The sequence below is a fragment of the Halichoerus grypus genome, chromosome 3, assembly GCF_964656455.1.
Source record: "Halichoerus grypus chromosome 3, mHalGry1.hap1.1, whole genome shotgun sequence".
Lineage (NCBI taxonomy): Eukaryota > Metazoa > Chordata > Mammalia > Carnivora > Phocidae > Halichoerus > Halichoerus grypus.
Genome location: NC_135714.1, coordinates 39,307,730 through 39,333,587, shown reverse-complemented (window position 1 = coordinate 39,333,587; position 25,858 = coordinate 39,307,730). Strand labels below are relative to the sequence as shown.

At 37.1% G+C, this 25,858-nt stretch overlaps 1 protein-coding gene across 1 annotated transcript in view; it reads left to right on the top strand.

The window, feature by feature from the left end:
• Window positions 1-25,858, top strand: part of CORIN (corin, serine peptidase) — a 197,846-nt gene that overhangs the window by 49,197 nt on the left and 122,791 nt on the right. Inside the window, exon 4 of the mRNA XM_036096676.2 lies at window positions 6,437-6,618. Within this exon, the coding sequence (XP_035952569.1) occupies window positions 6,437-6,618 (182 nt within the window). The remainder of the gene's footprint in view (window positions 1-6,436; window positions 6,619-25,858) is intronic.

Sequence of the window (25,858 nt, the reverse complement as noted above, 5' to 3'; positions counted from 1 at the left end):
TTAATGGAATGAGCACTGGATGTTATAAGCAACTGATGAATCACTAAATTCTACCCCTGAAACTAGTAATACACTATATGTTAACTAAACTGAATTTAAATAAAAAATTTAAAAAAATTATATAGGTAAAATCTGCCACTTTTTTTGGTTAATTATTTTAGAATGTTCTTCCTAGTGACAATACCATAAAAGCTTCACTACCACTATATAACAGAATTATTTATATATTTGTTTATATGTATTTGTTTCAACAAATAATTACAGAGATGATGTAACATAACAGTTCTCTTTTTGAACTTTAGTTGAAATGTGTTAGGGACTTGTAACATCAAAAGCACTTCACACGTCAATTTAAAATAATCACCAGTTCTAAAATAGTATTCTGATAGCCAAATCCAACTCTTTCCCTGTACAGAGCACTGTTTTCAGATGTCAGTCAGCTTGCTGCTTGGATATAGACACTCATGTTCCAAAATAGTGTGGTCTGTCTCACCACACTGTTCCATGTGATGAAAAGCCAAATACTTCAACCCCTCATAGGCAGTTGGATTTCCTGCAAAGCAAGAACAAATGGTTCCTCGTTTTACTCACTGTTTGAAAGGGCTCCTTGTTATAAATACTCTATCACTATTTCACATGTCCTGGTCCGGCAATTTGAAGCTTATGGGTCTCGGTTGGTTACACCTCTTAAGAGAGCTATTTGGAAACACTCTAGACATTTTTCTTAGGTCCTATTTTTAGAATGGAAGGCCTAATGGTATTTTAATGTCTCTATATATTCCCAGAACAAATCTCAAGAAAAAGTGTCTGTTACCTTTTGAAATTTAGCAAAGCTGGTAGGATTATCACTGCTCCTCTGAGAAGTATTATGTTAAAGAATTAATTTTGATTTACAGAATGTTAGTGGCAAAAGGACCATGGAAAATCAGCTCGTTCAAACCCCTCACTTTTCAAACGAGGAAAGTGTGAGTCTTGGTGTGAGTGAACTGTTGGCCCAATATCAGACAGTGAGGAGTATGGAAGTTTTAGAATGGTAGACTTACGTTTTCCTGCAGAAGATGACCGTGGTAAGAGTCAGTAACAGTCAGTTTCTGAGATAAGACTCAGCTTTAGAACATGAAAATAGTCTGCTGGGCCCTTGTGTGAAACTTTATTGCTCTTATAGAAGATTCTGGGAAAAGATGTGGAGTCATCCAAAAATAGGGGTTCAGAAGTGAGGAAAGGTCCAGAAACCTCTTGGGAGAATTGGGCCCTGTGTGTAGACAGACAGCTTCTCAAAGATCTTTCCCTGCACTCCCCCGCCGACTATGTTGGATGAATGTTTCCCCTTGTAGATGGCACCTGGCATTCCATCAATTAGAGATTCCTTTGCTCCAGCAAACAATCTTCTAATGATGCAAAAAACGTTTGGGAGGGTTAAGTGTCCATCTGTTATTATGAATTACTCTGTGTTATTTTCATCTTTCTTCTTCTTTGGCAGCCTAATTGGGATCTGATCATTTGGGGAATGTAGTTTTGATTGTAGGAAGGGAAGAAAATGTTGATGAGCCAGAAACACTCTGGTGGAGATGGCCATCTAAGTGGGGTGGCCAGGATGGTGTCAGAAACTGGGACCCAGGTCAGGGACTAGAAGGCAAGGGAAGAATGCTGAAGACAAACCCAGATTGCTTGTAGTTTTACTCTGGGCTGTCTCACACGTGGGAAAAAAAGAGAATGACTTTATCCTTCCCTGGTGTTCCTTAGCTCCTTTGGCAAATACTGATTCATTGCAGGTTAACTAGGAGTTTGTGGAATGAAGGGAGAACCCAACCCTGTGTATATTGTTGGTCCACTCAGAAAGTGCGTGCAAGCATGCCTGGTTTAATTGCTCTTTGCCTTATTGTGCTTCACAGGTGTTGCATTTTTTAATAAATCTTTGGCAACCCTGTGTTGAGCAAGTCTAGGTATCATGTTGCCAACAGCCTTTGCTCACTTCATATCTCTGTGTCACATTTTGGTAATTCTTGCAGTATTTCAAACCTTTTCATTAGTATTATATTTGTTGTGATGATCTGTCATCAGTGATTTTTGATGTACTGTTGTAACTGTTTTGGAGTGCCATGAACCACACTCACGTAAGAGGGTGAACTTAATTGGTAAGTGCTGTGCGTTCCCCTGGCCTTCCCCTGTCAGTCTCCCTCCCTTCAGTCCCCTCTATTCCCTGAGACACAACAGTGTAAACATTAGGCCGATTAATAACCCTATAATGGACTCTAAGTATTCAAGTGAAAGGAAGAGTTACGTGTTTATATTTTAAATCAAAAACTAGAAATGATTAAGCTTAGTAAGGAAGGAGTGTCAAAAGCCAAGATAGGCCAAAACTAGGCCTCTTGTGCCATACCCCCGAATTGTGACTGCAAAGGAAAAGTTCTAAGGAAATTAAAAGTGCTACTCCAGTGAACACATGCATGATAAGAAAGCAGAACAGCCTTGTTGATATGGAGACAGTTTGAGTGGCCTGGATAGAAGATCAAACCAGCCACAACATCGCCTTAAGCCAAAGCCTAATCCTAAAGCTTAAAGCAGGGCCCTAGCTCTCTTCAATTCTGTGAAGACAGAGAAGTGAAAAAGCTACCGAAGAAAAGTTTGAAGCTATCAGAGGTTGGTTCATGGGGTTTAAGAAAAGAAGCCTTCTCTAGAACATAAAGTGCAAGGTGATCAGCCAGTGCTGATGGAGAAGCTGCAGTGAGTTACCCAGAAGATCCAGCTAAATAATTAATCAAGGTGGCCACACTGGACAACAGATTTTCAGTGTAGATGAAACAGCCTCGTCTTGGAAGAAGATGCCATCGGGGGCTTTCAGAGCTAGAGAGAAGTCAATGCCTGGCTTCAGAGCTTCAAAGGACAAGCTGACTCTCCTGTTATGGGCTAATGCAGTTGTTGACTTTCAGTTGAAGCCATAGTTTATATACCTTTCCAGAATCTCTAGGGCCCTTAAGAATTATGCCAAATCTATTCTGCTTGTGCTCTATAAATAGAACAACAAAGCCTCGATAATAGCACATCTATTTACAACCATGATATACTGAATATTTTAAGCCAGATCTACTGCTCAGAAAAAAAAAAAAAAGATTCAAAATATCACTGCCCATCGACAATGCACCTGGTTACCTAAGAGCTCTCTCTCTGTTGGAGACATAAAATGAGATTAATGTTTTCATGCCTCATAACAAAATATCCATTCTGTAGCCCATGGATCAAGGAGCCATTTTGACTTTCAAGTCTTATTACCAAAGAGATACATTTCATAAGACTATAGCTGCCACAGATAGTGATTCTTCTGACCGATCTGGGCAAAGTAAATTGAAAACCTTCTGGAAAGGGTTCATCATTTGAGATGCCATTAAGAACATTCATGATTCATGGAGAAAGATCCAAATACCAACATGAACAGGAGTTTGGAAGAAGTGGATTCCGACCCTCATGGAGGACTTTGAGGGGTTCCAGACTTCAGTGGAGGAAGTAAGTGCAGGTGTGGTGGAAATAACAAGAGAACTAGAATGAGAAGTGGAGCCTGAAGACTTGACTGAATTGCTACAATCTCATGATTCATCTTGAACAGATGAGGGGTTGCTTCTCATGGATCAGCAAAGAAAGTGGATTCTTGAGGTGGGATCTACTCCTGGTGAAGATGCTGTGAAAATTATTGAAATGATAGTGAAGGATTTAGAATATAACATAAACTTAGCTTATCAGGCAGTGGCAAGATTTGAGAGGATTGACTTGAATTTTGAAAGTTCCTCTGTGGGGAAGATGCTACCAAACAGCATCACTGTTACAGAGAAATTGCTCATGAAAGGAAGAGTCCAAGGATGTAGCAAACTTCACTGTTGTCTTATTTTAAGCAATTGCCACAGTCACCCCTACCTTCAGCAGCCCCCACCCTGACCAGTCAGCAGCCACGAACATCTAGGCAACACCCTGCACCAGCAAAAAGATTATGACTCACTGAAAGCTCAGATGATGATTAGCATTTTTAGCAGTAAAGTATTTTTTAATTAAGGTATGTACACAGTGCATTGTTTTTTTAGACATGTATTGCATACTTAATAGACCGTAGCATAGTGTTAATGTAACTTTTATATGCAATGGGAAACCAAAAAATTCATTTGATTTGTTTTATTGTGATATTCACAATATTCTATTCTGGCGGTCTGGAACCAAACCTGCGATATCTCTGATATTAAGTATCAAGTTTTGAACTAACCTTGAGTTGTGCTTTTGGAGCACACATTCCTGAAGTATGGATTCACATGAATAGAGTGTTTAACCAAGTGGGTCCTGGGATCAATCTGGCTGGGTTTGAATCTCGGCTCTGACATTCACTACCTCAGAGATCTTGGACAAGTCTCTTAGTTTTCCTGTGCTTCATTTTTTTTTTTTTTAATTTGTATATTTGGGATGATAGTAGTAGTACTTATCACTTAGGGCTTTAATGAGAAATGAGTGAGTTAATGCATGTAAAGCACTTAGAACAGAGCCTAGCAAAGTGTTGCAAAGCAGTCGCATAAGAATTCTATGATCTGATTCGTCAACCATGTCCTTCAGTTTTATTTGAGAAAATATAGTCTCTAACTTCTCTAGGATAAGATTTTTGTTTTTCGAGAGAGAGAGAGAGAATGAGAGATCATGTGATGGGGTGGAGAAGGAGAGGGACAGAGAGAGAGAGACAATCCTAAGCAGGCTCCTGATCCAGAGCCGAGCCCCTGGTTGGGCTCAATCTCACGACCCTGAGATCATGACCTGAGCCGAAACGAAGAGTGGGTCGCTTAACTAACTGAGCCACCAGGTGCCCCTCTGAAATAGAATGTTATTTAAGTGACACTTTCTTAGTCCTATAAATATCTATGTATTTCCCGATGGTGGTCAGCTGTCTTCTTTACACCAAGAAATCGTCTGGACCAATTCATAATTTTATAGCCCAAACCTAATCTTTCAAATGCAAAACCTCTCTTTCCACATCTTCATTAACAAAATTTAGTAGGTAGATAATTATGTGGAGATCAGGATTCTACAAGGTACTGAGTTTTGAGACAAGTTCCTGAGAGGAAATAAATTACATTCATTTACATCTGAATGTAATTGTTGAGTACTCCTTTTCCATATTTGTATATAGAACAAGATCCTTCTCTCAAGATCTATTACAGACTCTTATCAGTTCTATTTTAACTCAGTAGCTGGTGTATCCCATTATGTTTCTGCAATTCAGAGAAGTATGAATGGGGAATTTTAATGTGCTTGTTTAATCAAGGGATTTTTAAGGCCGAATTATTCGGTCCTTATGTGAAAATAGACAATATGGAAGAGTAGATAGAACATAAAACAAAAGTTCAAACTCCTGGATTCTCTTCCTGCTTCTGCCATTAAGAAGATGTGTGATCTCAAGTCCATCCCAGAATCTTCCTGGGCCTGTCTCAAATGGAGGATTTGAATCAGGTATTGCTTAAGGTTTATGACAGATCTCATATTGTATGATTGTGCAACATCCCAGTGACCCTACCAAGTGAAGTGTGTGCTTTGCCTTGACTGACGTGTATAGTTTCTTTCCCAGTTTCCTTAAAACCATTTGAAATGGCTTTGCCAGATCCCCAGCCAGGGTGAGAGAGGCATTCTGTGGCTGCAAAGTAGGAAATGCCCACTGGGTCTGCAAGAGAACAAGTCCCTGCCTTGTAACATTTCTACATTTACAACTGGAATTGTAACATTCTTGTCCAGAAGGGTTTGATTGCATGGCAGATGAATAAAGGCAAGCTCTGGGGGCATCATTAGTCTTACCATTAACAGCAGTTGTTTGCATTTTTCTATTTTGCAGAAGATAAAGGAGAAATCTGAGAAGATAAATAACTGTTTAAAAAGTGAAGATAAATAGTTTGTTACTGTAGATACACAACTGAGTTGCCACTTGTCTATTTTTTTCTGGGGAGGCAGTGGAGGTCCAGGAGGAGCTTTCTGTCTACCTCTCAGAGATACTTTTAATTTCTCAAAGGGAAGCTAAAGAAACGAGATTAACTTATTTTGTGACCTACTTCTGCTTTTCCAATTTGGGGGCCTTCCTTTCTATGTTAATTTACTCCATTTGATATTAACTAGAGCTCTTTTCTTTGGTTGACAGGTTTACTTCAGCACAGGAAATCTAAAAAACAAAAATCATTGGGATAAATACTTTTACAAGAGATAGTAGGCTGATATGCTATGGAACTAGCTTATTCCCTCTAGAATCATGGGAATAGGGTGGCTGCAATCCTTGTTTTAGGACTTAATGTAGAAATTTAAGTTGTTGACTGCAGTAAATATAAATTAAGATAATATCACGGCACTCGTGGCCAACTTTAATTTCATTGTTATTTCAAGAAGGAGTCAGTAAAAACATTAAATTTCACTTTTTCTTTTCTTCCAGCCGTGGACTCCTGCCCTGTAGGTCCTTCTGTGAGGCTGCCCAAGAGGGTTGCGAATCAGTCCTGGGGATGGTGAATGCCTCCTGGCCTGACTTCCTCACCTGCTCCCAGTTTAGAAACCAAACCGAAAGCAGCAATGTCAGCAGGATTTGCTTCTCACCACAACAGGGAAAAGGCAAGGAATGTAAGTGTCTGTGTTTCATTTCATTTAAAAAACTTTTTACTGAAATATACCGTTCATACAAGGATGTATACAAATAATGTATACTTCAATACATTTTATGAAAGTGACCAGACCCATATAACCAGCACCCAGATCAAGAAATAGATCACACAAAACTTGTACATGATGAATGTTCGTAGTGGCATTATTTATGGTAACCAAAAAGTGGAAACAACCCACATGTTCTTCATCTAATGTATGGATTTTTAAAAAATAGTATATTCATGCAGTGGAATATTAATTGACAGTAAAAATGCATGGACTCCTTGTGCATGATACAGTATGGATGAACCTTGAAAATGTTTTGTTAAGTGAAAGAAGCAAATCACAAAAGGTCCAGCATCCCCAAAAATCTTTCAAGCCCCCTTCCAGTCCACTTACCCTCCCAAAAGAAACCTCTCTTCTTTTTTTTTTTTTTTAAGGTTTTATTTATTTATTAGAGAGAGAGAGCACAGCAGGGGGAGTGGGAGAGGGAGAGGGAGAAGCAGACTCCCAGCTGAGCAGGGAGCCCGACGCGAGGCTCGATCCCAAGACCCTGGGATCATGACCTGAGCCGAAGGCAGCAGCCTAACCAACTGAGCCACCTAGGTGCCCCAAGAAACCTCTCTTCTAAGAGAAGCCACCTAAGGTGATTTCTGTCATCTTAGATAGGCTTGCCTACTTCTGAGCTTCATGTCAGTGGAATCAGGAAGGATGGACTCCTTTTGTATCTAGCTTCATTTGCTCAACATTATGTTTGAGAGATTCCTTATGTTTTCCTCTTATGGTTCATTCATTCTCACTGTTGTATAGTATCCTAATATATTACACCCCAATATATTTTTCTATTCAATTGTGGCTGGACATTTGAGTTGTTTCTAGCTATTATGAATAGTGATGTTTTGACTATTCTTGTGTATGTCTTTGATTAAACATAGTCCATATATTTATTCAGCAAAAAGTTTTTTAAAGTGGTTGTACCAATTTATCCTCCTACCAGCACGGTGTGAAAGCTGCAGTTGCTCCAAATTCTCCCCAACACTTGTTATTGTCAGTCTTCATCATTTTACCAATCCTGATGATAGTATTGTGGCCTTTTGTGGTTTTAAGTTGCATTTCCCTGATGAGTTTGATTAATTTTTCAAAAAATTTTGGTGATGTGAATACCCCTTTTCATGAAGCATCTGTGCAAGTGTTTTACCATTCTTTGTTTGGGTAGTTTGCCTTTTTGTTCCTGATTTATAGTTCTTTATGTATTCTAGATATGTCAACTCTTGGGTTTATGTATGGTGAAGATCTCCCACTCTGTGGCTTGCCTTTCTTATTAGTGTCAAATTATGGAATAGAAGGTCTTAGTTTTAATGGGTCCATATTATCAGTCTTTTATTTTGTGGTTCATTTTTGGTGTCTTGTTTAAGACATCTTTGCCTACACCAAAACATTGAAGTTTTTTTCCTGTGTTTTCTTCTCGGATCTTTTATTGTTTTAGCATTTACATTTACACCTACCATATCCTAGAATTAATTTTTGTGTATGGTGAGAGCTATGGATTAACTTTTTTTCTGTGCATATATTTAATTGACCCACTGCCCTTTATTTATTTAGAATACAATCTTTCCCCTCTGCACTATAATGTCACCTTTGTTATCGGTCAAGTGATTGATGATATAAACATCTGTTTCTAGACCCTCTATTTGGCATAGAATTAAGCCAATACCACTCTGTCTGGATTCCTATAGTTTTATAAGTCTTTATATTTAATAGTGTAAGTCCCTCACCTTTTTACTTCTTAAAGATTGCCAGTTCTTGGTCCTTTACATTTTATGTAAATTTTCAAATCACTGTGCAGTTTCCACAAATGCTTTTTGTTTTGATTTGGGATTGCATTAAATCAATAGTTCAAATTAGGGAGAATTGCTTTATAACATTGAGTCTTCCAACCCATCAAAATGATACACTATGGTAATCTTTACTTAAGTATTTTAATGAGTTATTCTTTAATTTCTCTCAATAATGTTTGGTAATTTCAACCAGAAAGATCTTGTTCATCTTCCTTTAGATTTATTCATGTGTATCTGATATTTTTTATGTCATTTGTAAATGGAATCTTTAAAAAATTTTTGTTTGTGTACAAATAAATCACATATTGATTTTTATACCTCTCTGTAGATCCATTTGGATTTTCTAAGTGAACATTATGTCATCTACAAATGACAGTTTATTTTCTCTTTTCCAATCATTATGCTTTCTGTTTCTTCTTTGTCATAGAGAAAGGTTTCAATATTTCACTTTTAATTATAATGTTTGCAGAAAGACTTTTACTGATGCTCTGTGTCAGATTAAGGAAGTCCTTTCTATTTCTGGTTTGCAAAGGTTTTTTTTTTTTTAATCATGAATGGATTTTGAATTTTATCAAATGCATTTTCTACATCACTTGAGATGATATGATTTTCTCCACATTATGTTAAAAATATAAGCTTTAGTGATATGTAATTCATATACCATAATATTCACTCTTTTAAAATGTATAATTAACTGGTTTTTGTATACTTATAGAGTTGTACAACCATCCATAGCCATCTAATTCCAAAACATTTTTGTCACCCTAAAAAGAAACCCCATGCCCATTAGCAGTAATGCCATTTTCTCCTCCCCCAGCCACTGGAACCACTAATCTACATTCAGATTCTATGGATTTGCCTATTTTGGACATTTCATATAAATGGAATCATAAAATGGGACCTTTTGTGATTTGCTTCTTTCATTTAGCATAATGTTTTCAAGGTTTACCCATGTTGTAGTATGTATCAGTACTTCATACATTTTTATTGTCAATTACTGTTCCTTTGTATGAATATACTATTTTTTAAAATCCATACATTAGTTGAGGAACATTTGGGTGTTTCTACTTTTTGTTTACTATGATGCCACAATGAATATTCATGTGAAAGTCTTATGTGAACATATGTTTTCAATTCCCTTGTGTATATAGCTTGGAGTAGAATTGTTGTGACCAGTAATAACTCTGTTTAACACTTTGAGGAAATGCCAGTCTCATCAGCAATGTACAAGTGTTCCAATTTCTCCACAGCCTCACCAACACTTGTTATCCTTTTTGATTATAACCATCCTAGTGGGTAGGAAGTAGTATCTCAGTGTGATTTTGTTTTGCAATTTAATAATGACTAATTATGTAGATAATTCAACATTTCATGAGCTTGTTAGTCATTTGTATGTCTTTTTAGAAGTAGCTATTCAAATAGTTGGCCCATTTTAAAATTAGGTAATTTGTCTTTTCAATTGTTGAATTGTAAGAGTTCTTCATCCATTCTGGATACAAGCCCATTATCAGGTATATTATTTGCAAATATTTTCTTATGTTCTGTGGGGTGTCTTTTCAAGTAATTTTCAAATGACTTTTCTTGATTGTGTCCTTTAAAGCACAAAAGTTTTTTTAACTTTGAGGAAGTTCAGTGTATCTATCTTTTCTTTTGTCACTTCTGCTTTTAGTGTCATCTCTAAAAAAATCATAGCCTAATCCGAGGTCACTAATATTTACTCCTGTTTTCTTCTAAGAGTTTTAAGATTTTAGCCCTCATATGTAGGTCATCAATTCATTTTAAATTAATTTTCATATATGGTATCAGGTAGGGGTCTAACCTCATCCAGTTATCTCAGAACCAACTGTTGAAGAGACTATTCTTTCCCTGTTGAATGGACTCAGTACCTTGTCAAAAATCAATTGGCCATAGATGTATGGGTTTATGTCTGAACTCTCAATTCTATTCCATTGATTTATATGTCTATTTTTATGTAAGTACCTACTGTATTGATTATTATAGCTTTGCAGTAAGATGATTACTAGAAGCAAAGAAGGACATTTTAAAATGATAAAAGAGTCAATCTATCAAGAAGCCATAATCTAATATCAGAGCCCAGAAATATATTAAGCAAAAATGATAGAATTAAGGGAAAAATAGTGGATAGAATAACTAGGTAGATCATCTATAAGGAGGAAGAATTGAAAAACAACTGTAAACCAACTTGATTTAGACAGCTATAGAATACTCTACCCAACAATAGCAGAATATATGTAAACATAGACACATCTCAAATTTTTAATTTTTTAACTGTAAACCTATTTGTGTCTCTAACTATGAGTTGAACATATAGTTGAATAGCATTTTTTATGCACTAGACAAATCCTTGTCTTTTGATTGTAGTGTTTAATTCATTTACATTTAATGTAACTACTGATAAGAGAGGACCTACATCTTTTATTTTGCTATTTGTTTTCTCTATGTCTTTTAAAGAAATTCCTCTATCTTCCGTTACCTTTTCTATTATATATTTTTTAAAATATACCATTTTAATTTCTTATTGCTTCTTATTATATTTTTTGAGTTGTTTTTATTGGTTGCTGTGGGACTTACAGCTAGCATCAAGTTATAACAATCTGGTTCAAATTAATACCAACTTAATTTCAATAATTTACAAAGTTTGCTTCTATATGGCTTTGTTCCCTATCCCCTTCTTTGTGCCATTATTGTCATACAAATTATATCTTTATACATTATAAACCCATCAACATAGTTTTAAAATTACTGATTTATGAGGTTGTCTATTAAATAAGATAGAATAAGAAAGGATTGACAAATAAAATATATTCATTCTGTCTTTTATATTTACCTAGGAATTACCTCTACTGGTACTTTTTATATCTTCATGTGGATTTGAGTTACTGTCTCTTGTCTTTTCGTTTCATTCTGAAAGACTCCTTTTAGTATTTCTCATGGGGAAGTTCTGATAGTGGCTTTTGTTTATCTGGAAATGTCCTACTATAGTCCTCATTTTGGAAGGGTAGTTTTGCTGCATATAGAATTCTTGGTTGATAGTCTTTTATTTTCAGCACTCTAAATATGTAATCTCACTTTCTTTTGGAGTCATGCTTTCTAATGAAAAATCAACTGTTAATCTTCTATAGAATCTATTTTGCCTGATCTATCTCTTGGCGTTCTCAAGATTCTTTCTATCTTTGGTTTTTGATAGTTTGATTATGACATATCTATGTATTGATCCTTTGAGTTTATTCAATTTGAGTTTGTTCTGCTTCTTGGATGTGTGGATCAACATTATTCATCAAATTTGAGATTTCTCAGCTATTATATATCCAGATACTCTTTCTGCCCCATTCTTTCTCCTTTCTCTCTCTCTCTCTTTTGGTGAACAGTACACTGTTTCTTTTTTTATCATTATATTTTATTTAAGATCAATTAATTAAGGTATAATGTATTATTAGTTTCAGAGGTAGAGTTTAGTGATTCATCAGTTGCATATAACACCCAATGCTCATTACAGCAAGTGCCTTCCTTAATGCCCATCACCCAGTTACCCCATCCCCCCACCCATCTCCCCTCCAGCAACCCTCAGTTTGTTTCTATAATTAAGAGTTTCTTATGGTTTGTCTCCCTCTCTGATTTTGTCTTATTTTATTTTTCCCTCTCTCTCCTCTCTTTGTAGAACTCCCACAGTGTATATGTTGGTATATCTGATGTTTCTTTTAAGTATTTAAGGACCTGTTATTTTTGGAGATGCCTGGGTGGCTCAGTTGGTTGAGCATCTGACTCTTGATTTTGGCTCAGGTCATGATCTCATTCAGGGTCATGAGATCAAGCCTCATGTCAGGCTCTATGCTTAGCACAGAGTCTGCTCCCCCCCACCCCCACCATTTAAATAAACAAAATCTTGAAAAAAAAATTTTAAAAAGGATCTGTTATTTTTCTTGATTTTTTTTCTTTGTGTTCCTTAGACTGAATAATGTCAACTTATTTATCTTCAAGTTTGCTGATTCTTTCTTCTACTTGCTTAAATATGCTGTTAAGCATCCCTGGTGAAATTTTCATTTTATTTGTTTTACTTTTCAACTGCTGAATTTCTATTTTGTTCTTTTTTTTTAAAGAAAATCTAATTTATATCTCTTTATTAATATTCTCTGTTTGTTGGGACATTGTTACTATACTTTAGTTCAAAATGGATTTTTAAAAATTTTTTGAATGTATTAAAATAGCTGATGTAAATTCTGTGTCTAGTAAATCCAATGTCTGAGCCTCATCAGGGACAGTTTCTATTGACTATTTTTTCCCCTTATATATAGGTTATACTTTCCTGTCTCTTTGCTTGTCATATTTTTGTTGTTGTTGTTGAAAATTTGATATTTTAAATAATATAATGTACAACTCTGCAAATCCAATTTTTCCTCTCTTCAGGATTTGTTGTTATTGCTATTTGGTGTTGCATTTATTGTTGATATTTGTTTGTTTAGTGATTTCCCTGAACTAAGTCTGTATTGTAAAGTTTGTGTTCTTTGTCATGTCTGACCACTGAAAGTTTTGCTCAGATAGCAGCTCAGTGGTCAGCTAGTGATTGGACAGATATTTCCTTAAATGCCTTGAACCAGTAAGTCTCCCACCCTTTTTAATGGGTTCAGTGTGTGTGTTGTGGTAGGACTTAAACACTCTGGCAATTTCCAGCTCTGCCTTAGCCTTCAATTCCTGCTTATGTAGAGCCTCAATGTCAGCTAGAGGTGAGAGATTCAGGGGGATACTTCCAGATGTCTTTATCCTAAGTGTCAGCATTCTTTTTCTTTCTTTCTTTCTTTCTTTCTTTCTTTCTTTCTTTCTTTCTTTCTTTCTTTCTTTCTTTCTTTCTTTCTTTCTTCTCTTTCTTTCTTTCTTTCTTCTCTTTCTTTCTTTCTCTCCTTTTCTTTCCCCTCTAACTAGGGCTTTACATTGGCATAAAAGACCTGCTTTGATTAGCTGTTTATCCTTCAATAAAGCTTGAGCATTCTGACTGTTAATTCTTGGGCCTGGTACTCAGTTCTAGACTTTTCTGCTAGTATGTAAGAGCCTCTTTCTAAGCTATTAGAGAGGGTTTTTGGCTCACATATGAGTTACAATTACCTGTAGCTTTTTTTTTTTTTTTTTAAGATTTTATTTATTTATTTGACAGAGAGATAGAGAGCACAAGTAGGTAGAGAGAAAGGCAAAGAGAGAGAGGGAGAATCAGGCTCTCTGCCGAGCAGGGAGCCTGATGCGGGACTCAATCCCAGGACCCTGGGATCATGACCTGAGCCGAAGGCAGCCACTTAACCAACTGAGCCACCCAGGTGCCCCACCTGTAGCTTTGAGTTACTGTTTTCTAGGTCATTGATGCTTAGCAGTAAGGCATCCAATCCATTGTCCTTATAGTTACTACTACTACTACTACTACTACTACTTCTTCTTCTTCTTCTTATCATTATTATCATTACTACTATTATTTGCACTTCTCAAACCCCATTCAGTGCATTACTTTCCATAGGTACATTATTCTAATTCACCTCTGATGAGGGTTTTAACAATTTGACTGCCCCACTGTGCCAGGGAATGTCTGCCCTACCTTCCAGGAATGATGGCACTTTCACAGCAAGGAGTAATCCAGATCAATAACCCAATCTTATAACATGCTGTCTTGATGATCACTCCTGGGACTGTCACAAATTGAGTTTTTCCAGAAGTAGTCACTGAGATGGAGTTTGTTGTACAGGGTATTTTATTAGGCATCAGCACTTGTGTAAAGGAGGGAGAGAAAACGGGATTGAGCAGAAGGAGAAATTGAAATTTGCTCTAGGTCCATCTAAGTCTCTGCTAAATCCATGCAGAGCTCTGGAGTGTAAATGGTCTGAGAAAGGTATTCCATGTTGGGCCAAAATAGCTGGTTCTTTACATCCCCATCTCAATTAGCCATTGATGTGGTCCTTCCTGGGAAGGGTGTGCCTTTGGGAGAGGCAGCTCTCTGCAGTTGGGGCAAAATCTGAAGGAGCTAAAGGCTGTTGGCTGACAGTTGGAGCACCAATCCTTTGTTGAGGAACGGATCACCTTGATCCAACAGAGACTGAGCTGATTTTGCTGTTTGGTTAAGGCTCCATCTACCTCTGGTTTATCTTGAGTCTGAGAATACACTTCTTCAGTGGTCCCAAAGAGAAACTGAGGTGTTTACTGCATTCTCTTCCCTCGGGCAGTCCCAAATTCTATTTTTTTCTTCTCAGAACAGTAAGATTGCTGGAATTTCCATTTTATTTTGCAGAAGTGTTCTGCTTAGGTTTTTAGCTTCTTGCTCTTTGTGGAGAATGCCTTGAGAGAAAATCCTTCCAAGTGATAGGCCTACTTGTCTGTGTCTCCTTTCTCACCACATACTTGGCCCCTTAATACCCACTCCTTTGGCAGCACCCAAACTCTAACTTTTGTCTCTCTATGCCTGTGGGATTTCCAAAAGTTCTGCTGGTTTCTTTGCCTCTTTGCAGTGGTCCTGTGTCCAGATTCTCAGTTTTTAGCTCCATGCCAAGAACTGGCAAGTTCCACAAGGGAAAAAGCATCCACAGAATGTATACTCTTTGTTCAACAGTTATCTTCTCTCCAGGATCTTGGCCATTCACATCCTAATTGTCTTGAGAACTATCAGATGCCTTTATACAGATGTTTCTTCTGTTTTATCTGGTTTTTCTAATTTTACTTGATGAGGGCATAACCTGCTGCAAGTTACTATATTTAAGCCATGAGTGGAAGTTTGTTTTATTTTTTTTAACACAGTGTTTAGTGGAGGTCTGCCACTAAGTTAGGATTCCATCTGAAAGACAGTATATAGCAATAAACCATTAGCATGAGTCAGTGTATCTGAAAGAGAAGTCTCTCACGTCTTTTCTTTTTCAGCTACCTTTGCCCCTGTTTTGATAAGAACATTTTATTAATGGTCTTTACTAGAGGTCATTTGGAAAATATAGCCTTTTGGTACAGGATTTAAGAATCCATAGAGAAAATTTAAAAATCAAAACATCGTCAGTGTTCTTTAACACTGACGGCCAAAAATTTTCAGTTCTTGAAAATCAAAATAAGATTATCAGTATTACTTAATGGCTCAAACTGAAACGCCACGTAATATAGGTTCTCCAAATATCGGAAGACATTACAAATTTTCTGATCTTGAAAAACACCTCGGAAGTTTGATGAAACATTTGTATCTAAAAACATATGTTTAAAGAGACAGAAATTTCCTAAGAGGATTTGAGATCCTCTACTTGTCATAGTCTTCTTAAATTTTTTGGTTGTATTATTTTTTCCACATATGATTAATTCTCTGAGGATAAATCTGATAAAAAGTGTTCAGTGCAATATTTTCCTAGAATTTAAAATAATTGTTCTGTCTCATGCTTGATGATGCTTGATGGATAAACAGGGTGCTAACAATCATAGATATGTGCATAGTTCGTGTGCTAGGGAAAGAGCTACTGCTAGCTATGATCTTTGTGTAAGCATAAGAATGCAATTTCTAGCATACACACACACAGTTACTAAAAATGTGTTCATGTACTAAGAATATGTATACCAACTAGAGAAGTATTTATTATATAATACAGTCTTAATCATATAAGGGTTTATACTATATGGCCACTTATAAATATACCTGATGAAGTCCTTTTCTCATTTTTTCATTTATTCAGTAAATATCAATTGAGTACCTACTCTGTTTTGAGCATCATCCCAGGTAATCTGAGAAAATAAAAGTAATCACAATAATCATAATATTAGTTTATACCCACCTAATGCAGTAGTTCTCAACCAGGAGTCATTTTGTAGCCTCCACCTGGGAACATTTGGCAATTCCTATAGACATTTTGGTTGGTACATCTCCACCCACAGAAGGAGTTGATATGAGCTAGTATCTAGTGGGTAGAGACCAGATATGCTGTGTAACATCCTACCATGCACAGAAAACTCCTCACAACAAAGGAGCTCTGTGGCTCAAAATATCAGTAGTGCTGCTTTTGAGAAACCCTAGTCTAAGGCTTTATGTTTTGCAAAATATTTTATAATAGTAATAATAAGAATAATTACCATGTTTCCTACATTTAAAGAGTGTTAAACCTCATCTGGTCCACCTTATGTGAAAACCAATGTGAGAAGAATATTGTGACTACATTTAAACATGCTATCACACAGAAACTACAAAGGGATGCAGGTTAAATGTCAATGGAGTAAAGTGGAGTCAACCGCATAAAGGAATTTTGAATATTGGAAAAAGGGAAGGGTCCCACCTGACAAAGAAGAAGAGAGAAGGTGTTCTGTAGGCACTCAGCACTGTGAACTTGGGTTGGGCGTCAGGCTCCTATTTAGCCCATAAAATGAAGGGTCATTAAAAGTTGACTCCCATTTAACGCTTTTTCTTCCCACTTGTGAATCATTTGTCCCAAGAAGATAGTAATTTCCCTCTTTATATTACGGTCCCCATTCTCCTTTCCAAAGTGCTTTCACAGCTGTTAGCTCCCTTGTTTCCAGAGTAAATCTCTGAGGTATTATCATCTTCATTTAATTAATTGGGAAACTAAGGGTCAGGGAGATTGTTTCAAGATTATTTTAAATCTAGCCCCGCCAGGCCCTATCATCTACCCAATAGTCCACCATTGTGGGACCATCCTGGGATTCAATTATTAATCCTTGAGCCCTACTCTCTGTTACAGCCCCCTACTCACAAGAGCTTTCAAAATGTCTTTTCAGACTGAATGGAGCCAAAACGCTGACTTGTAACAGCTGCTTTCTCCAATGCACAGCTCTGTGAATTTCATTCTTCTGTGAGCGTCCTTTAGATCAGTCAAAACTCTGAAGAGATTTTGTTGTCATATAGAAAGATGCACAGTTGTCTTATCCTTTCTATCTTATATTGATGCTAGATCCTGTAAAGTAAATAATGTGCTAAAGTGATAATGCTGTGGGAACTGTTCTTCAGAGGTTTTAAAATAAACATTTGTGTATGTTTCCATAGTTGAGTTGTGAGAACTCAGGAGCAAAAGGTCAGGGCCCATCAATCATTCTAAGCTTTCTCACTAATCCTTTACTTTACCTTCTCTGTGATCATATATGAAAAGTCGTTTTTAAATGGTATTTTTGTAGGTCTAAAGAGATCTCCCCTGCCATGAAAGAACTTCAGCTATTTATTTTTTTCCTCGTCCTTTTCCTTCTCCTAGTATCTTATTTGCCTTTCCAGCTCTGGTTGCTGAGAGCAACCATTTCAGCACATAGCAGCAAAATGGTAGTTTTGGGATCTTGGTAAAACACATACTCTGAATTTCTGCTATTGGGCTGTGGATTCATTTGGGAGAAGTAATGCAATACTGTTTCTTTGAGGTACTTAGTGTCAGTGTTTTGCCAGAGATAGATGATTATAGATAGCATCACGAAGTTACTAAAAGCTAGCCATGCACTTTTCATTACAGTGAATAGTCAAATAAAATGGGGTTTTCTTAGAACTTCAAATTTTCCTACATTTATAATTTTAAATTACTTAAAAATTTAAACCATGGGATCATTTTCTTTTTTCCATGTGTGGATGCTTCTTTTAAGAGCACCAAACTTAGGGGCGCCTGGGTGGCTCAGTTGGTTAAGCGACTGCCTTCGGCTCAGGTCATGATCCTGGAGTCCCAGGATCGAGTCCCGCATCGGGCTCCCTGCTCAGCAGGGAGTCTGCTTCTCCCTCTGACCCTCCCCCCTCTCATGCTCTCTCTCTATCTCATTCTCTCTCTCAAATAAATAAATAAAATCTTTAAAAAAAAAAAAAAAAAAGAGCACCAAACTTAGATCTAAAGACTTGTATTCAAGCCCTGACTATTCTACTTACTAATTGTATGGGCTTGAGCAAGTTTCTTAAACCCTTTTAACCCCTCTTTCCTCACCTTTTTAATAGGAATAATAATACCTGGGTGGTAGAACTGTTTTATGGGCTAAATGAGATAATGTATTTGAAAGAATTTTGGAAACCATAACATACAGTATAAATGTGAATGCTTCAATTCAACAGACATTTAGAAGCCTATTCTATGTACCAGGCAGTTTACCAGGAGCTGGAAAAGGAAAGATGACATGCGTACTTTTGAAGAGCTCATAGGCCAGTGGAAATATGGATATCTAAGCACAGAGGCAGAGCCTGAGACAAGGGTTTGAGCACAAATGGTATATTTGGGAGAGGCATGGGACAGTGGGGGAGGGGAGAGGTGATTCAGGGAAGGGAAGATGGCCAACAGAGGCAAATTATTAAACCAGCTACCATAGTGGGCAACTGGAGTTTAATCTTTTGGAAAAAACCTGGAAAATAGTGTACAACATACAACAATTCAGAATTACCCCACTAGAGGGGTGAGGTAGCTGGGGTATGCACTTACTTCTTTAGCCTTTGAAACTGATAGTATCTACTAGCCTATAAGTACTACATCCTTTAAGAGTAAAGACATGAGAGAGAGGAGGAGGAAGTAGAAAATTTGACTGTGCCTGCAATGGAAGGCTTTTGTCCCTGTTGACTTCTTCATCTGCAGCACTCTCTTTGCCTTTAGTTTCTAGAGCACTGCTCTGTTTGGTCTGCTTCTCACCACATCGGCCAGTCTCTTTCCTTTTCCTCAATGGACCCTAAGAGTCTAGCCTCAACCCTCTTTCCTCAACATCCTATGCATTTTTCTCTAGGAAATCTCTTGCCTGTGGCCATGTAAGTACTGATGACTCTTAAATCTGTATTTCACATCAGATTGTATTTTACTTCCCCAAGCTTTAGATCCATATTCCAATGTCCTCACTTCCACCTCTCCAGCAAAGCTACTTTTTTCCTGGTCTCCAGGGATTTTCATCCAGGTTGCTAAATCCCATGGGAAGTTCTCAGTTTCCCCCTCTGACTTGACTTCCTGCAGCATTTGCCACCATTAATTACTCCCTCCTCCCTGATAAGCTCTCTTCCCTTGGCTTCCAGGAAGAAACCACTTATTTTCAGCCTCCTTTGGTGTTTTCTTCTCATTTCTATCACTTCTAAACATTGGAGTGCCTCAGGGCTTAGTCTTTGGATCTTGTCTATTTCAGTGATCTGATTAGGGCTATTCAGGCTTGTGGCTTTAAATACCTCCACGAACTGACAACTACCAATGTGGGTTTCGAGCCTGACTCTTTTCTGAACTCTGAAACTGAATGCATATGTTTCTCCCTCTGTCTCTTACACACACACACACACACACACACACGGCCTTCAATTTATTTCCAGTCCAGTGCCTGAAAGGCATGTCAAACATAACATGTACTAAACTGATCTAATATTGCCCCCACATTTGCTCCTCTCCCAGCTTTCCCTCTCTTAGTAAATAACAACTTCCTTCTTCCGGTTGTTCCAGCCAAAAATTTTAGGTCATCCTTGACTCTTCTCTTTCTCTCCCATACCATATCTGATTTGTCAGCAAATCCAATGGCTCTAATGTCAAAATATGTGCTTAATCCAATCAGTGCTCCCCACCTCCATAACCACTACTTTGTCCAAGCCACTTCAACTCATTCCTGGATTATCCTCCAGCTCCTTATTAGCTTCTTTGCTGCCTTCCTATGCCCCTGTATCTTATTTTCAACACAGAAGCAAAATGGTTTTTTTTTTTGCTACTCAGATCCTGTTGGTCCTTTAAATGTTCACGTCTCTACCCTCCAAGTTTTTTTTAAAGGTTTCCCATCTCACTCAATATAAGAGCCACCATCCTTACAACCTTCAGGGCCATTCATCAGTATTGTTGCATTGTACAACTCCAGGGGAGCATCATTCACACAGAATTCAATATAACTAGGGCTTCTTGGAGTTGTGCAACATAGACATCTGGCCCTACGTTATCTGGCTCTCTTACCCCCTGACTTCTCTCTTAGTACTTTCCTTTTGGCTTCCTAGTTCCAGCTATTCTGTTCCATCTGCCTGCTATTCTCCTCTCCCAGATATCCCCTCCTGGTTCTCTTAAGCACCTGTCTGTCAGGCTGTAACATAGAGCATGTGAGGGAAAGTGGCCAAAGCAAAGTAAAGAAGGGAAGCTATACCAGTAACAGCTATCATTATGCTTGTTATCTGAGTAGTGATAAATCTTAGGACATGGAAAAATTCTTAATAAATTTCATGATCAGGGGTGCTTGGGTCGCTCAAGTCGGTTAAGCATCTGACTCTCGATTTCTGACTTGCATCGTGATCTCGGGGTCATGAGATCGAGCCCTGAGTCAGGCTCTGGCTGGGCCTGGAAGCTGCTTGAGATTCTCTCCCTCTCCCCCTGCCTCCCCCACCCTCCTCTCTCTCTCAAAAAATAAAAAAACCAAAAAATAAATTAATTAATTAAATTAAATTTTAAAAATAAACTTCATGATCCACTTGTCTGATACTTGAATTACATTTTGCTAAAATTGAAGCTTGAAGGTTTTTTAAAAATCATTTAAAATCTTTAATGACTTCTTTCAATCCATGAACCTTAAGAAATACTCATCTTGTGGATTTCTGCTGTTTTTCTGTGAGAACTATAGTCTTGTTTTGATTTCACTATGCCACATACCCAGCAAAAAGAAGCAGTGTCAAACAAAATAGATTTCTTGTTGAGCCTAAATACTACCTGCTCTCTTTGAGCTCAGTAATTTTTGTTTTTAGATCATTTGAAATTAGGTTTCTGTTCTCTGCCAAATATTGCTTTGCTTGAGGTAGCACAGTCGTTCCTCAAACAGAAAAATAAGGAGGTTCCTTTCCACACCTGCAGTCATTCTTCTCACTCTCTTTACAAGGTTGATAACTCAGAAGCCCAAGAGCATAGATTGATGCCTGTGTTTCTTGCAGAATATATTTTTTTTGTTGTTCAGTGGCTGGAGACCAAAGGCATCCACATTTTGTTCAATATTGTGCCTCACAATCAGAAATCAACATTTGTGGCCTTACAGATTATGATTAAATACAGAAATTTTTAGCTACAAAGCAAAAGTCTGATTTTTTCAGACTTTTCATACCCACTAAGCCTTTTTTAGTCAATAATCAGTTTGATCACTGCAACAGGAATGCTGATCAGTCACACCCTGAACAGTTCAAAACATCATTTATTTTAATTCTAAATTCAGCTTTATATCCCCCAATTTAATCATAACAGATTCATCTTTGCAGAACCAGATAGTTGAAAGAAATTGCTGAGTTTTTTTTCCTTCACCTAATTGAAATACTAGCTTAGTTCTGAGTTTCATATTTGTCTCCAAAAATTCCCAAGAAGGGATACAACTTATGGGTTTTTGTTTGTTTGTTTGTTTTGGTGGATAGAGTTTCTTTTTTTAAATTTTTTTTAATTTAAAAATTTTTTTATTATTATGTTATGTTAATCACCATACATTACATCATTAGTTTTTGATGTAGTGTTCTGTGATTCATTATTTGCATATAACACCCAGTGCTCCATGCAGAACGTGCCCTCTTTACTACCAATCACCAGGGTAACCCATCCTCCCACCCCCCTCCCCTCTAGAACCCTCAGTTTGTTTTTCAGAGTCCATCGTCTCTCATGGTTCATCTTCCCCTCCGATTTCCCCCCCTTCATTCTTCCCCTCCTGCTATCTTCTTCTTCTTCTTCTTTTTTAACACATAATGTATTATTTGTTTCAGAGTTACAGATCTGTGATTCAACAGTCTTGCACAATTCACAGCGCTCACCATAGCACATACCCTCCCCAGTGTCTATCACCCAGCCACCCCATCCCTCCCACCCCACCCCCCACTCCAGCAACCCTCAGTTTGTTTCCTGAGATTAAGAATTCCTCATATCAGTGAGGTCATATGATACATGTCTTTCTCTGATTGACTTATTTCGCTCAGCATAACACTCTCCAGTTCCATCCATGTCGTTGCAAATGGCAAGATTTCATTCCTTTTGATGGCTGCATAATATTCCATTGTATATATATACACTACATCTTCTTTATCCATTCATCTGTTGATGGACATCTTGGCTCTTTCCACAGTTTGGCTATTGTGGACATTGCTGCTATAAACATCGGGGTGCATGTACCCCTTTGAGTCCCTACATTTGTATCTTTGGGGTAAATACCCAGTAGTGCAATTGCTGGATCGTATGGTAGCTCTATTTTCAACTTTTTGAGGAACCTCCATACTGTTTTCCAGAGTGGCTGCACCAGCTTGCATTCTTGGTGGATACAGTTTCTTAAGCTCAATCCGTTCTCCTTCAAATTGAACTGGAATGATGTAGTAATTGCCTAGTAATTCAGGCATCTAAGTGTCTGAACTCCAAACTCTAGGCCGCCCACTGAAACTAATGTGTGATTCAGGATCATCACATCAAAATCTGTGAATCTCTTTTGAAATTGCAGCGTCATTATGCCAAACAGAACTTTAATCTTCATAACTTCAGTTCCATTGAGCTCAGCAATTGGGAAGTAATCGTCTTCTTCATTTTCATCTGTTCAACCCATATGTTTATTTTGTGTCTGAAGCCTTGCACCCATTTAAAACAAAATTAACTAAATTCTTATCGAGGAGGTAATGTAACAGTTTTTTAGAGCTGAGGTCTTCTAAATATTTTTGCCTGTGTAACTCTAAAAGGATTTTGAAAAATGATACACCTCTTGCACAATTTTAAGTTAATATCTAAAAATTTTGAATCATGAATGTAATTGGCAAAGAGTATAATCTAAAGGATATTATAATTGACATTTTAAAATGAACCTATTATATTACTTTTTAAAATGTGTCCAGAAGAATTTAAATACTGTAGTGAGGTGACTCTCACCATTCAAAAATTACAAGCTCTTTCTTTCTTTTTTTCAAAGATTTTATTCATTTATTTGAGAGAGAGAGTGATAGAGAGAACATGAGCAGGGTGGGGGGCAGAGGGAGAGGGAGAAGCAGACTCCCCACTGAGCAGGGACCCTCACATGGGGCTTGATGCCAAGGATCCCGGGATCATGACCTGAGCTGAAGACAGACGCTGAACTGAACTGCCTGAGCCACCCAGGCACCTTTTTAAAAAAAGATTTATTTTTAGAGAGAAAGAAAGAGTTAGTGAGGGTGGGGGGGAGGAGCAGGGGGAGAGGGAGACAAGCAGACTCCCCACTGAGTGGGGAGCCCAACACGGGGTTTGATCCCAGGACCCTGAGATCATGACCTGAGCCGATACCAAGACTCGTCGCTTAACCAACTGAGCCAACCAGGAGCACCTACAAGCTCTTCTTTTAATAGTCATTAGATATTACATTGTTTTTCTTTCTCCCTGAACTCTTATTTCTATTCCCCTCTCCCACAGAATTTCATTCAGTGTAATCTCTTTTAATGTTTAGAATTATTTTTATCGCCCTACCATACATCTCTAAAACCAAACCATGTATAAAAATGGACATTATTACTTGGAAACATTTTCCCTCAGTTATGAGACTCTGAGTGTCAACAATTTCTTTTTTGATTAATTTTTCATAATAATTATGATTTAAATCTGTTAAAGTTTTTATAATTACTAAACTTAAATGTGACATTTGCTAGAGATTTATCCCTTGATGTGTTAGAGGGATGGTTGGTTTTCTTTTAAAATTGGTTTGTGCACAGTGTAACAGCATTTGCAATCAATTCCATTCCTGTATTTTTTTCTTCTAGGTGGTTGTGCTTTGAAACTTATTCACATAATTAAGTACAGGGGATAGAAGGAGTTTTATTATGATAATGGCATTCAGTTAAACTTCCCAGTTTAATGTCAAAATTCACATTGTAATAACATGTCATTAAAAAGTATTTCTAATGATTAGATGACAACCTGATAAGATTCTCCTTCCATTTTTGAAAACACAGAGGTGAAAAGCACTGTACTTGCTCGTGAATTTGTCATTCTGTTATCAGAGTCACCATGGTCTTAATTTCTTAGACCTTTGCCAGGATTTATCAAATTCTGTGTATGATTTTTTCACTTAGAAGCATTTTATTTAATCCTGTATACTCAGAAAGAATTTGGAAGACAGAAATATTGTTAATTTCAATTAATTTTTGCTAATACAATATTTTTTATAAAAAACTTATCATATTATTGCATGCTTTAAGTATATATATCAAAACTTTGGAGCTATTAATTTGATTCTTTCAAATTTATAGAGAATTTACCTAATCAGTAAAGCCACTTTTCTATGTTAAGCTAATTGGCCAAATTAGAGTTAGTTTCTGACAGAAAGAGGTTGACTTTTTCAGTTTATGTTAGTGTGTTAACATATGTTCCCATGATAAGAATCTTATTGTTATTTATTTTTTTTACTTCCTAAGTTATATAATAAAATTCACTTTTTTTCCCTTGTGTATAGTTCTATGAGTTTTAACACAATGCATGTATTTGTGTAACCACCAACACAATCAGGATAAAACAGTTTATCACCCCAAATATGTCCTCATTTTGTCCTTTGTAGTCAAACCTACATTCCAACCCTAAACCTCTGGAAACCACTGATCTGCTCTCCAAACCTACAGTCATGCTTTTCCCACAATATCATAAAATAGAATCCTATGCTTTATTATCTTTTGAGACTGACTTCTTTCACGTAGCATAATACTTTTAAGATTCATCCATGTTGTTACATATATCAATGTTTTTTTCTTTTTACTTTTTAATAGTATTCCATTGTATGGATGTTCCCTATCTTATTCATTGGTTGAAGGACATTTTTTGTTTCCAGTTTTTGGTAGTTACGAAAATTATTGCTAAACACTTGATTACATTTGACTACAGTTTTTTTTTTTTTTTTTCAAAGATTTTATTTATTTATTTGAGAGAGAGAGAATGAGAGAGAGCACATGAGAGGGGGGAGGGTCAGAGGGAGAAGCAGACTCCCTGCTGAACAGGGAGCCCGATGCGGGTCTCGATCCAGGGACTCCAGGATCATGACCTGAGCCGAAGGCAGTCGCTTAACCAACTGAGCCACCCAGGCGCCCTTGACTACAGTTTTTGTAAGCAAATGTCTCTAGGATAAATACCTAGATTGGTAAATGTATGTATTATTTTATGAGAAACTGCCAAGCGGTCTTCCAGAAAGACTATGTTATTTACTTTCCCTTCAACAATACACATGAATTCCAGTTGCTCCACAAGCTCATCAGTACTTGGTATTTTCAAGTCGAATTTTGTTGTTTTTTTTGTGTTAGTCATTCCAACAGGTCTGTAGAGGTATTTCATTGTGGCTTTAATTTGTATTTCCCTAATGAGTAATGATGAGCATCTTTTAACATGCGTGCCATCAATATATCTACTTTGGTGAAGTGTCTATTCATATCTTTTGCTCATTTTTTCCCCTTAGGTTGTGTGATTTCTTACTGTTGAGTTTTGAGATTCCTTTATGTATTCTGG